The sequence below is a fragment of the Oratosquilla oratoria genome, chromosome 3 (genome assembly GCF_046742065.1).
Source record: "Oratosquilla oratoria isolate Oo_2021 chromosome 3, ASM4674206v1, whole genome shotgun sequence".
Taxonomy (NCBI): domain Eukaryota; kingdom Metazoa; phylum Arthropoda; class Malacostraca; order Stomatopoda; family Squillidae; genus Oratosquilla; species Oratosquilla oratoria.
Genome location: NC_134779.1, coordinates 17696999 through 17710933, shown reverse-complemented (window position 1 = coordinate 17710933; position 13935 = coordinate 17696999). Strand labels below are relative to the sequence as shown.

Here is a 13935-nt window from a genome sequence, read left to right as displayed (position 1 = left end):
ACAGATGAATGGAAGTTGGTAAAGGGACACCGGATAATGCAGGATTCATACATCCTCTAATGATTTGAGGGATATCTTTGTCAGAGAGGAGCCATTGGCCAATCATTGGGCTCCTTTCCCAGATGGCTGGCACGATGGTCCAGTACTGGGGTATATATTGTCCATGAACTCTGTTAGTTTGTAGTCACTCTGAGGATGACATCTGTCAAAACGTTAGAGGATCCCTTGGCACCTTCCATTCATATATATATATATATATATATATATATATATATATATATATATATACATATATATATATATATATATATATATATTATATATATATACATATATATATATACATTATATATGTATATATACATATATATATACATATATAATATATATACATATATAAGTATACACACATATATATGCATATAAATATATAAATGTATATATATATATATATATATATTATATATGTATATATATACACATCCACACATATATCTATATTTATATATATATATACATATGTATATCTATACATTATATATAATATATATATATATTTATATATATATCATATATATATATATACATATATACATCGATATATCCAATATATCTTGGTACAGCTAGGTAATATTCTTTCTCGTAAGCGCGAGATTAAAAACCAAAGGAGATTCATTTTTATTTTTTTTATTGTGTGTGCTCTCTATGCAAAGCACAATTTTTTCTTCTCCTGGTAGTCTTCTTAGAAATTCTCCAAAATGTTGCCAATATTTTGAAACTGCCAGGTTCTATCTGTTGTATAAAGAACATACAGAAAATAAATAAAAATGATTCAACTTTGGCTTTTAATTCATATTCATACTGCCTACAAGAATATATACATATATATTAATGTATATATATATATATGTATATATGTATATATATATATATATATATATACAGTATATATATATGTCTATATATAATGTGTATGTATAGCATGTATATGTGCATTATATATAATTCAAATTATGTATACATTAAAAAGTGAAAGTACAACATAATTTTGTTCTGTTTTATCTGCATTCTCACTTTGAATTTGTAATAATTTTGAAATTTGTATTACAGTTCCTCAAATCTTTGACAATGTGTAAATATTTTTTATTTAAAATTCCATTAAAGTATTACACATAAATCAACCTGCAGATTGAGAATTGCACAAATCAGTAAGACGGATCCAATGACCAATACTCCTTGTTCCATGACGTCAGCTCTCTCTGACTGCTTTACATTTCAACATAATGGTTCAGCTCATAATATTGTCACACACTCCTGTCCCATATAAATACATAATGAAGAATACATTCAGACATTCTTACACAATTATATTTTCCATTCATGTGCATACAATTCCTGAGTAAACATCTTCAAAACAAAAGAAAAACAAATTATACATGTTACCTCGAGTTTCTTCATCTGTTTGGTTCAAACTGATGTACATGAAATTGAGAAAAATTTGCAATGTGATCACTCCAGTAAACCTTCCCAGAATATGTTTCTCGGTTCTATGTTCACCTCTTTCCTTGTGAACATTGTTATTCTAATAGACTGTGTCACACCTATTCAGCTAAAATATCATTTTACAGCACTGTCGGATGAAGAAACAACGAGTACGTAACTTCAGCTATGTATAAATGCATATATAATTGATAAACATGTTTTATGTATATAAATCATACAGTTTAAACTTTGAAGTACAAACAAATAATTCTATATTTCCTAATATCTCCATATCATGGAATTAGAAATGCTTAGACCCTACCACAATTCAGAAATCCTGTTCGAAATTATACAAAATGCTCCACAATATAACAGAAAGTAGCCATGGAAATAAAAATTATGCAGAACAAGCTGTGCACAATTGGAAAGCAATAAGAAAATAAGAAAATTGTATTGCATTATTTTTAATAAGAAACAAACATCCTAATCTCTGCATAGCACAGGAAAAGGTAGTGGACAGCTTTCCAAGTAATGGAAATTGTTAGACACTACAGTATTTGATGCATGAGTGGGTGGCGGTGACCAAATGTACAAAATGGTGATGATATTGGTGAGGGTGACTGATAGTAGTAGCATGGCTACAAATGGAAGTGGTAAAAAATGACAACTGAAAAGTAATGGCAAACAATGATATCAATATATAAACTAGAGATGGTAAAATGAAATAGTTGCAAAAATATGGAACAGTAATGCTAATACTACGAAATAGGTGACTGCCTTCACAGGAAATGCTGGTGACATGACTGCATTACAAACACCATGGGCAATATGCGAGTAGGGAGAAATGAGATGATCTGTGCTAATATTCACATACAGTGTGCACACACACACACACACACACACGCACACATACATACACACATGCATACGCACATGCATGCATGCACACACACACGCAAACACACGTGAGCATATGTGTGTCCCTTTTGTGAATATGTGCACGCATTTGATCATATGTGTGCATGAGGGCGTGTGTGTGTATTTACCTAGTTGTATGTGTATGTGTGTATGTGTGTGTGTGTGTGTGAGAGTGTGTGTGTGTGTGTGTGTGTGTGATTTACCATGGTCTTGGATCATGTGCTGGACTCATGGCTGACAGCTATTATCCTCCTGGATAAGAGCTCAGAGCTCATATATATTGCCTGATCTATGGATAATGCTGTGGTCTTACACACATGCACATGCACACACACACACATACACACACACCCCAACCCCTTGCCCAAAGGATCTGGTGTGACTTGCAGTGCTGTGATGCTTTCAGCCCTGGGCAAGGCCCAAACTCAGGACTGCTTACTTAGCAGACCAAATCAGTACCACTACAACAAGCTGGTGTGTGTGTGTGTGCATGTGTATTGTGTATGCATGCATGTGTGTGTGTGCACGCAAGTATATATATATATGTGCGTGTGTGTGTGTGTTTCACCATGGTCTTGGATCATGTGCTGGATTCATGACTGACAGCTATTACCTTCCTAGATAAGAACTCAGAGCTCATTTATTGCCTGATCTTTGGGTAATACTGTGATCTTACACACAGACATCCAAACTCCTTACCCAAGGGAGCAGGTGTGACCTGCAATGCTGTGATGCTTTTCAGCTCTGGACAAGGGCCAAACTCAGGACCACTTAACAGTCCAAGTCAGTACCATTACACCAGCAAGTCAGTATGTGTATTTATCTACTTGTATTTACTTAAGAGTAATATATTGGAAGGGAGCTAAACTCATGGTATGGGTGCATGTGTATTTACCTGATTGTGTCTGTGTGTGGTTACCTAATTGAAGTATACAGGAAAATAGCAATGCTCATTGGGTCCCATCTCCTACTCTCTAATTTATCATACCTAGCTTTAAGTTTATGTATGGTTCTAATTCTGGCTATGTCCTTGCATGTGGGTGTGTCTGCACGTGTTTAACTACCTTCCCCAACTGTACTGCAAAGGGAAAGAGCTGTACTTCTGGGGTACTATCTCTCTCTCCATCAATTAAATGGGTTTTTAAATTCATTTACATTTTTTGACTGAGCTGTTTTCTTCTTGGTAATTCCAAAAGTTGATGCATCTGCATGTAAAACAGTTTCTTTATATCCATCCATCACTTTTTCTTGTTAATATTTTTATTCCATGACCTCATGTCATTCTCTTGTCCCAAACTAAAAGATCTTGCCTGTCAATTTTTTCCACTCCTTTTATGGATTTGAGCATAGCAATTGTGTCACCTCTTTCTCCTTTCTATTATTAAAGTCAATTCCAGTTTTACTTCCCTTTACTTTGTCTCCTAGATTAAGGACCATTGTGTTGCTGTTCTTTGTATCCTCTAGATTTTTATCTGGGAACCACATTACTGTCTAGTTATTTCTTTTTTCTGTTTTCTTAAGTGAAAATTTACTAAATTTCTGTTCACCATTTCAGCTTATGATAATTCTTCATAAAGTTTTCCATCTAACATCAAATTATAGATTCCCTGTCTCAACTCACCAATAAACTTTTTGCATGTGCAACATTTTTCTTGCCCTATCTCCTTTACAATTTTGATCTATACTTCTTTTACCAGTTCTTTAATTGCAGCCAAAAAACCCAAAGAATACAGATATATAGAAAATAAACAATAGAATAAAATGAAATTTAATATAATTAAAAAAAAAATCCTTATTCTTTCTTTTTTGCCTCTTCTACAATCTCTTTTGTTATCCCTCTTCTTCAGTAGCATATTTTCTGATTCAAATATTCTTAAATCTGTCTTTATCTGCTCAATTGTAAGACCTGTTAATTACCTCATATGCTGTGATTTGTAACTTGAATTTTATTTTTAATGGATATATCCATCTTTGATGTTCTGACTTAACCTAACCATATCTTCCACTTGATCACTTACATTCAAGTCATCTACAATAATAAATGTAAATTCTTTAGTATTTTGCAGTTTTTGTTCATTCCTTTTTATCCATAAATCTGTGTTTTTCTGTCCAGCCAACTACAATGATGCATCACTTCTTTTCCACAACTTCCCAAACAGGAAATTATTTCTTTTTCTCTCTTTTTTTTTTTTTTAAGATTCTCACTACCATTCTATTTTGTTCCTTTTTCCCTTGTGTGTGTGTGTGTGTGTATTTACCTAGTTTACCTAGTTGTATTTTACGGGAAGGGGAGCTATGCTCGTGGTGTCCCGTCTTCATATCTTATTTCATCTAGACTGTTTTTAAATTCGTGTACAGTGAGTCCTCCTTATACAGTGATTCTTTATCCAGTAAATTCACAGTTCCAGTATTTGGTAATTACTACCCTCGATTCTATTTACGGTAAGAAAAATTCACCGATATATCCGCTAGATATTTTGAAGAGGAAAGAGCAGGGAGAAGGTATGCCTGCCATATCCTATTATTACATGTTATAATGGGTTCGGTATATGGTAATTTCAATTTGCAGTAGGGTTTTCAGGAACGCATATGTACCGTATAACGAGGACTTACTGTATTGTTTTTGCACACACCACTTTCTCATCTAACTTGTTCCAAATGTCTATTACTCTGTGAGGAAAGCTGTTCTTTTTCAGGTCTCTTCTATAACTGTCTTTCTTGATTTTCTTTCTGTGTCCTCATGTATTTCTACTATCCCATTTTATTAGAACCTCTCTATAACTAGTTTCTGTGCCTTTCATGATTCTATAAATAGTTATCAAGTCTCCTCTCTCTCTTCTTTGCTCTAATGTCTGTAGTTCAAGTTTTGCCAGCCTCTCCTAATATGATAGTTCTGAGTGTGTTGGTGCCAATTTCATAATTGCTCTTTGTATTCTTTCAAGTTTTGTTATACATTTTTGGACTTGGTGACCACGTCGTCACTCCATATTCTGATCTTGGTCTTTTCAAAGTGATTAGTATTTCTTCACCATTTCTTCGTCCAGGTATGCAAATGCCATTTTGATTGTTCTTATTAAATTATAAGTTTCTCCAAAAATTTTGTTTGTGTGTTTCTTAAGGGACATATTATTCATAATAATGACTCCCAGGTCCTTCTCATTTTCTACTTTTTTAATTTCTTCTTCTCCCAATTCTCTTTTTGCTTCTTCCAAATTCCATTATACTACACTTCTTAATATTGAATTCCGTCTCCCACTTCCTACTCCATTCCCATACTTTATTGAGATCACTCTGTAGTGACTCACAACTTCTTCAGTGTTCACTTTTTTCAACAATTTTGCATCATCTGCAAAGCTCATCCCAGTGAGTGTTTGTCTCTTATCACCACTCTCATTTTTCTTTCATTCAAGAAGTCTTCCATCCACTCCAGCAGTTTGCCCTGTATTCCTCCTGCAGTTTCTAACTTCTTTAGCAACTTCTTTTGTGGCACCTTATCAAAAGCTTTTTTCAGGTCAAGAAATGCACAATCAGCCCATCTATCTCTTGTATTACATCTATTAGCCTTGAATAGAAACACATTAAGTTTGTGACACATTATCATCCTTGTCTAAATCCAAATTGTCTTGGATTTGGTACATCGTTTTTTTCCAAATGCCTTACCCATCTACTTTTGATAATTCTTTCACAAATTTTAGCTATAGTACTTGTAAGAGAGACTGGTCTATAGTTAGTAGGGTCTTCCTTGTTTCCCCCTTTATATATTGGTACTATATTTGCTCTTTTCCAAACTTCTGGAACTTTTCCTTCTTTCAATGAACTGTTTATTAGATTATGTATTTTGTCTGTTAGTTCATTCCTGCATTATCTCAAAATCCAGTTTGCCATTTCATCTGGTCCATGCAATTTTCTGACATCAAGATCACTTAAGTGATTCATTATTTCATTCCTTGATACTTCTATCTCTTTCACTTGATATCTCTAGGTTGTATGTTCTCCCTCGTAAACACCGATTTAAAATGCTTGTTCATAATTTCTGCCATTTCTATTTCCTCTGTGTATTCAACTCCTCCTTGTCGTAGTTTCTCTAATTCTTGACTGTTTTTCAGTTTGTTGTTTACAAATCTGTAAAATAGTTTTGGTTGATCTTTACATTTTTCTATGACATCTTTTTTATATTTTCTCTTTTCTGCTCTGCACACTTGTACATATTCATTTATATAACTAGTATATATTTTCCATTTTTCATGTCTTTTGTCTTTGTTCCATTTTATCCAAGTTTTATCCCTTTTGTCTTTTAACTCCCTACATCTACTGCTGTACCAACACTTTACATATTCTTTTTCTTGGTTTTGTCTTGGAACACTTTTCCACTCCTTTATAAATTTTTGTCAAAATGTTCCATATGTCTTCTACTGTTGTTTCCTCCTTGTGTATTCTTTCCAAGTCTGCTTTTTGAAAGAATTCTCTTATTCTATAAAAAATAAAAAAAATCATACATCAATCTTCCCTTTTTATATTGTTTGTTTTTTTCATGTATTTTTCCTCATTCAGTTCCAGTTCAACCAGTATGTGGTCACTTTTACTTATTGGTGTCTTATATTCAATCTTGTCCACTATTTTGAGTTCTGATGTTATTATTAGGTCGTCTCGATGGTTCTTCCTCATTTCTATACCTAGCATTCTCTTGTATCCATTGCATCATTGTATATTCTATAATAATATCAAGTAGTACATTTCCCCATAGGTCGTCTCCACCCTTTACTGTCATCTCTTCCCACCAGATTTCTTTACAATTAAAGTCACCCATTATAACTATTCTTCCTCCATCTTCCATTATCTTATTTAGTGTTATCTTTGTGTCTTCTAACATATTTTTGTGTTCTTTCTCTTCCCATGAAGCCGTTTTAGGAGGCACATAATTTACTACAAACTTTCTGCTCTTCCCATCCTTGTCCTCCACTTCCATCATAATCATGTCTATTCTTTCCATACATGACATTCCTCACATTTATATCCTTCTTAGTCAGGAACATAACTCCACACCCTTGTTTTATCTCTTGGTTTCTAATCCAATAATTAATGCATCATGTTCTACACTGTTGGGTTGGTAGTGGACCTTTCAATTTTGTCTCTACAATTCCCATTATGTCCGGTTCTTTTTCCTTCAGGTAATCACTCTGTTCATTCAAGCCTGTTATTAAGCCATCTATATTTGTGTAAGACACTTTTAATTTTCTGCTACTTCCATCGTGTTTTCTGTTTCCCTTCTGCTTTTCTCTGCTACGTACCATTTCCTCACTTTAATATTCACTACTCTCCAAAAGAATTTCTTTTTCTCTGTTCTTTTCTCATTTTTTTCCCTTAGCTTGTCTTTTTTTCTCATCCTCTCCTCTTTATTCATTTCTTTTAATCCATACCTATTTATATTGCTCACTGTCTGCTAGTTTCCTTGTTTTTGCTAAGATATTCTCTGCTGTCGTTTGTGACCTGAACTTTACCTTTATTGGTCTGGTCTTATTCATATTGTATTTCCCTAGTCTATATATTTCTTCTATTTGTTTCCCTGTTTCTGGTTCATCTTCTTGAACTACTTCTAATATTTCATTTACTTTTTCCTTTTCCTCCTTTATTCTTGTAGTCCTATTTGGATTATACTTCTCTTCCATCCCTAATATAATTATACATTTTTTTTAACCACTCTCTTACTATATTCTCCTTTTCCCTCATCACTTTAATAACTGTGTCCTTAGTTTGTTCTTTCATCTGCTGTTCCACTATATCTCTAAATTCAATTTTATTGTTCTCTTGTACTTTTTTCCAACCACTTACCTCTTTTGCTATGGACTCTTTCTTATCTTTATTACTCCTCTTCAAATCCTCATTCTCATCCTTTACCTCTCTTAACTGTCTTTTTAATTCTTCTATTTCTTTAGTTAGGTTTTGATTCTCCTTTATTTCTGTCTTTTTAATTCTTCTATTTCTTTAGTTAGGTTTTGATTCTCCTTTAGTTCTTCCAGTTTATCAACTCTTTGGGTAACTAGTGTTAATTGGTTAAACCTAACCTCCCATGTTTCATTCATTTTTTTAGTTTCTCCTCTAGATTTACTAGTTGGGGGAGATTATCACCTCCTCCCTCTTTAAATCCATAAAAGCAGTTATCTTCTCTTTCCATTGATCTACTACTATCTATAGTTCTGCTTTTGACACTTCGGCTTCCTTGTTCTTCCTCATCTGTGTGTTCTACGCCCCTCTTGTTTACACCTCTTCTAACATCCGGGGCCCGTTCGTCCCCGTCCTCATTTCCTTCCATTTTCCTCAGTAATCCCACTCTTTCTCCTTTTCCTTCACCTTCCCACTACACCACAAGCTTTCCCCTTCCCTATTAATACAACAAAGGTACTCCCTTGTTGTTGAGATCAATGAAACTTGAAGTTTTCTTGGAGTTCCAATTTTCGTTGTCACTTCGACCAATGTGTGTGTGTATTTGTGTGTGTGTGTGTGTGTGTGATTCACCATGGTCTTGGCTTATATGTTGGACTCATGATTGACAACTATTTATTTCCCTCCTGGATGAGAGCTAAAAAGCTCATATATGACTGATCTATAAATAATGCTGTGACTGTACACGCACACACACCACCGACTCCCCACCCATGAGAGTTGTAGTAACGACACACAGCGCAGCGATACTGAAATAATTTCAGCCCTGGGTGGGATTCAAACTCAGACCACTGTAGCAGCAGTTGCAAACACTACCACTGTGCCATCAAGAGAGAGAGTGTGTGTATGTATGTGTGTGTGTGTGTGTGTGTGTGTATGTGTGTATACATGTGCATACATGTGTGTACATGAGCACACACCTGCCTGTGTTACATGCGTACCAATGTAAGTGACCTAGTGTACATGCGTGCACATCAATGTGTATATGTGCATACACACCAGTGTGTACACATGTGTAATTACATATGTGTCTGTGCTTGTGCCAGGTTATGGTGAAGAATGGCGTGGAGGTGGGGAACCAAGGTATAAGATGGGTGTCGAACAGCTTGAATTCAAGGTCTGATTAGCCATATGGATTACAGGGACTCAGGAGGAGGGGACAGAAGGTAGTCAGGAGAAGGGCGATCGTCGAGGAAAGGGGCTGTACACTTCAGGATGGGTTTGCGCTAGTGTCGCTCCAACAGATTTTTTTAAACTATGATAATTCTTTTGAAATGTTAGGAATGTGTGCCTTAAAACAAGACCATAGACGTTACTGTTTGCCTTCAAACAACACCATTTCATGCCATCACCATGTACTCAAGCAATATTATAGTAGTACAGCCTGTAATTCCTACAAAGGTGAAGTGAGGTTACACTGGCAAACCCATGCCCTAAGGTGCTCCCTCCTTGAGGGTGAGTGCGCGTCCCCTACCATGTGGTGAGGAAGGGGAGGGCGTGGCCAGAGAGCCGCCTTCAGGAGGTACTGTACATCACATGCCCAGTCTTTTACATGCCTGGGCAGCATGCGTCTTACTCTCTTCTCGAAACACATGTTCTCCTTGTTTATAGACATCGACTACAAGTGTTCCTTGGGACACGAGGGTCCTCCCAAAGGGACATGAACAAGGCCACAGTGCACACAAGTGGCAGTATGGAGTTAGCATCTCCTGGGCTATGCCTCTTGGCACTCACAGCACGGGGGCATGCGGCACCTGGGCAGCCAGGAGGGCCTGCCCCCCTCACGCCCTTGCAGCTTCCACCACTGACTAGATACGCTACCTTAATGTGCCCTTCAACCTCTTGCTGTAGCACAGGAGGCGGGCAACTGCTGTGTGGTAACAAGGGGGGGGTCCCCTGCTTGTGGAAGCGTGACGCTCCTGCCTGCTCGGCGCCGCCTCGGATGGTGGTGTGGTGGCGCTGTGTCGGGGGGACTCCACCACACCAACCCCTAACCCCAAACCCCTTCACCACAACTCCCCCACCACACCACCACTCACACATCATCACACACCAGCTCAACACTCATTTTTTGTTTTCTTCAATGAAAATAACAGAGAAGGCCTATCACAAGTGGGACTTGGCCCTGGAAATGCTGCAGCACTCGAATGTATTACCACTCGTCCTTTACCCCAGTAGTAGTAGCATCAAAAGCAGCAGTAGCAGGGCAGTATAATTCATGTGTATGTGTATGTGTGTGTTTACCCAATTGTAATATTCAGGAAGGGAGTTAAATTCATGGGATCTTGTCTCTCTTTCTCCAACTATCATACCTAGTCTTGAATTTGCTTATGGTTTTGTGTGTGTGTGTGTGTGTGTGTGTGTGTGTGTGTGTGTGTGTGCCTGTGCGTGCGTGCCTGTGCGTGCGTGCGTGTGTGCGTGCGTGTGTGCGTGCATGTGTGTGTGTGTGTGTGTGTGTGTGTGTGTGTGTGTGTTGGTGGGCTATCTGTATGTTAAGGACTATATGCTGGCTGGGTGTCAGTATGGGGTATAGGTGGTGAGTGTGTGGAAGGGTGTTTGTGGTCAGTGAAATATGTGGAGGTCTAGGGTGTATAGGGGAGCATAGGGAAGTGAGTGTTGGGGAAATGTATGGTGATGGTGGAGTGTGTAGAAGGGAAGGAGAGTATGTGTGTGGTTGTTTGTTTGTTTGTTTGTTTGTTTGTTTGTGTGTGTGTGTGTGTGATTCACCCTGTTTTTGGATCATGTGTTGGACTCATGATCAACAGCTATTTCCCTCCTGGAAGAGAGCTAAGAGCTCATATATGACCGATCTATGGGTAATGCTGTGACCTTACACACACACACACATCCCCAACTCCCTGCCCACGGTGGGATTTGCACCCAGACCGCAGTAGTGACGGCCAGGAACTCTACCAACTGCACCACTGAGTCGTGTGTGTGCACATGTGTGTTTTGTGTGTGGTCATGCATATACACTCATTTGTTTTGTGCACATGTGCATATCTGTATAATGGTAGTGGTGTGGGTTGTGTATGTACATGTGTGAGTATGTGTTTCCTCTTATGCTGCAGGCAACATGCCCCAACCACCTAGCACTCAGCCAGGGTCACCTGTTGGCTTTTTTCCAGAAAACCTTGAAGTACTTGCACTTCCATCTCCATTATTAAAACCAACCAACCCATGATGCATTTTGCTATGGCCTCTCATTCCAACTGCAGAACGAGGCTTTCAACTTCCAGGACACTGCTGCTACTGCTTCTGCTGCTGTTCTTACTACTACTGCTGCTGCACAGAGGCATTGGCAAGGCTGCACAACAGTTCTGCCCAGCCTTTCATCTTCTCTCTCCTGACCACTTCATCATCACATCATCATCATCATCATCATCACAGCACCACACGCGCACTTTGGCTGCCACCGCCACATCTGCAACCTCTGTTGCAACCTAGCCCTTGTGGGCCACAACAATAAAAACAACAACAATAGCAGTGCCTGGGCAGGGAATACAACCCCACCCTGACACTGAACACTCTGTCTCCACTGCTTTCTCTCCCTGACACTCTGCCTCCATCATTTCTGCCTGTCACCGCTTCTGCTGGCACTTGCTAAGCTGTTCCTCGGCACTTGCTCAGCTGTTCCTCGGCACTGTAACACCTGCCCCACTATCACATGCCAAAGGAGTAACAACTTGCATTACAACAAGTCAATCATAACAGTGATATAATAAAGTATGTTTGAAAGACTAAGTAAAAGACTTGCTGGTCATATTTTCCCACTGTTTGTCCTTTGCTCAGATGGTCTACTCCTAAATTGTGTGGGATTTTCTATGACCTCACTATATAAGGGCGGAGAGTCCCGGTCCATCAGAGGACTAGAGTGTGTCTGTGCCCCACTATGGGAAGAGGGGCCGAAACCAGGATGGGGTGGGCAGGGCTGGTATAACCCATGGGGAGACCCAGGGGGCCGACTGCCTGTATGACCTAAGTTAGGGCCCGCTGATTCACACTGTACTGAAGTAATGTCCGACAGTGCACTACTCGACGTTGAGTGATACTGTAGAAGCTGTGTGTTGGATCGAGGTGGTGAATTCACTCTCATCCCTGTTGCTGCTGCACTCTCGTGAAGCCGTCCCGCTCCTGGCATCATTCCGAGTCCAACACCACCTCCTCCTCCAAGTCCCATGCCTCCTAGTCCGCCTCCTACTGCACCACTAACACCAACACCAACGCCACCAACACCAACACCAACACCACCGCTAGCCGCCGCTGCTGAACTTCGATGATGATGCCCTCTGCTGCTTTCTTTTGGTGACGTTATGGACGATATTGTTCGAGAACATTTGTCAAAAATCTGAGACCCCTTGTATGCAAAGGAGCCTGCCGTCCGAGTTCGTCTGGGTGAGGCTCTTTCATCCTCTAGCAGCAGAGAGGAGGACACGGACGAGGCTGAGGACGAACTGGATGAGGAGGAGGGTAGATTATATCGTGGGTCAAGGGGTGCCGAGTGCCTTTGCATACCACCTGTGCTACTGCTACTGCCAGTGCTGTTGGAGCGGTACATGGCAGCAGCACCCCACTCTGCACCACTTGCAAGACCTCCTATTGAAGAGGAGCGGGGAGGAACACCACCCTTCTCGTCAATGCCTATGGTTTTGTTTGGGGGTGGCTTAATACATCCTCTGTATATCTCAGCCTCCTGCAAAGAAAAAATACATCAATGTGGGCTCTTCAACATATAAAAAGAATCATGCAATTCCTTAATTCTGGGCAAGAAAATGTTCTACAAAATCCATCCTACATATATAAAAATATTCATCTCACAGGCCATAAGGAGGTATTCATCAGTAATCCCACATCCAAGGCTCAAAAATTTACTTTTCTGAAAAACAATATTAGGAATGAGTACACAGAAAGAATTCACATGGAAAAAATATTGGAAATGATTAGGCAAAACATGGATAATGATCTACAAATAATATACATGTATTAGTGATGACATTGTTGCAGAATAAAGTAGAGACAAGACAGTTTACAAAATTAAATTGTACATGATATGCCTGACAGACAAATGACACTGGGGTACACTTATCAAGGAGGAGAAACAACACAAAAGTAGATGAGATAGCCATCAAAGCTATCCTCATGGAGCTTTGTCTCTATGTCATTGATGAAACTTGGCTTTGTTTATTTCTTATTTATTTCTACTTTGCTATTTCCTAATGACAAGTTATTCCACAAATGTATGCATCTGTATGGACAACTGTATTTCTTGATATTCTTCCATTACCTATTGTTGATCACAGCTCCAAACTAAGAGATCTTTCCTGTCAATTTTGTCCACTCTTCATTGAAAACCACAATTACAGCATGGGTCTGTTTCTATGCCACCAGCTGGTAGGAAGAAGAGGAGACAAGTTACTGGTTGTCAGCTCTTATATAAAACAATGGAGGAAAGATATTTGAATCTAATAGGGCTCTTACATCCAGTTTGAAGACCAAGTGCTTCCCCTTTAGGGATGCACCTTCATATGAAGATGAGGGTATTGACAGTATTTGAGAATAAGTAGGGAGACTATTTTCTTCTATATCCATCTTCCA

The 13935-nt window shown here is 38.6% G+C and overlaps 1 protein-coding gene across 1 annotated transcript in view; it reads right to left on the bottom strand.

Moving 5' to 3' along the window:
• Positions 1 to 1352: 1352 nt before the first annotated feature.
• LOC143020868 (uncharacterized) overlaps positions 1353 to 13935 on the bottom strand; it is a 52713-nt gene continuing 40130 nt past the window's right edge. Inside the window, exon 3 of the mRNA XM_076177727.1 lies at positions 1353 to 13033. Within this exon, the coding sequence (XP_076033842.1) occupies positions 12101 to 13033 (933 nt within the window). The 3' untranslated portion in view covers positions 1353 to 12100. The remainder of the gene's footprint in view (positions 13034 to 13935) is intronic.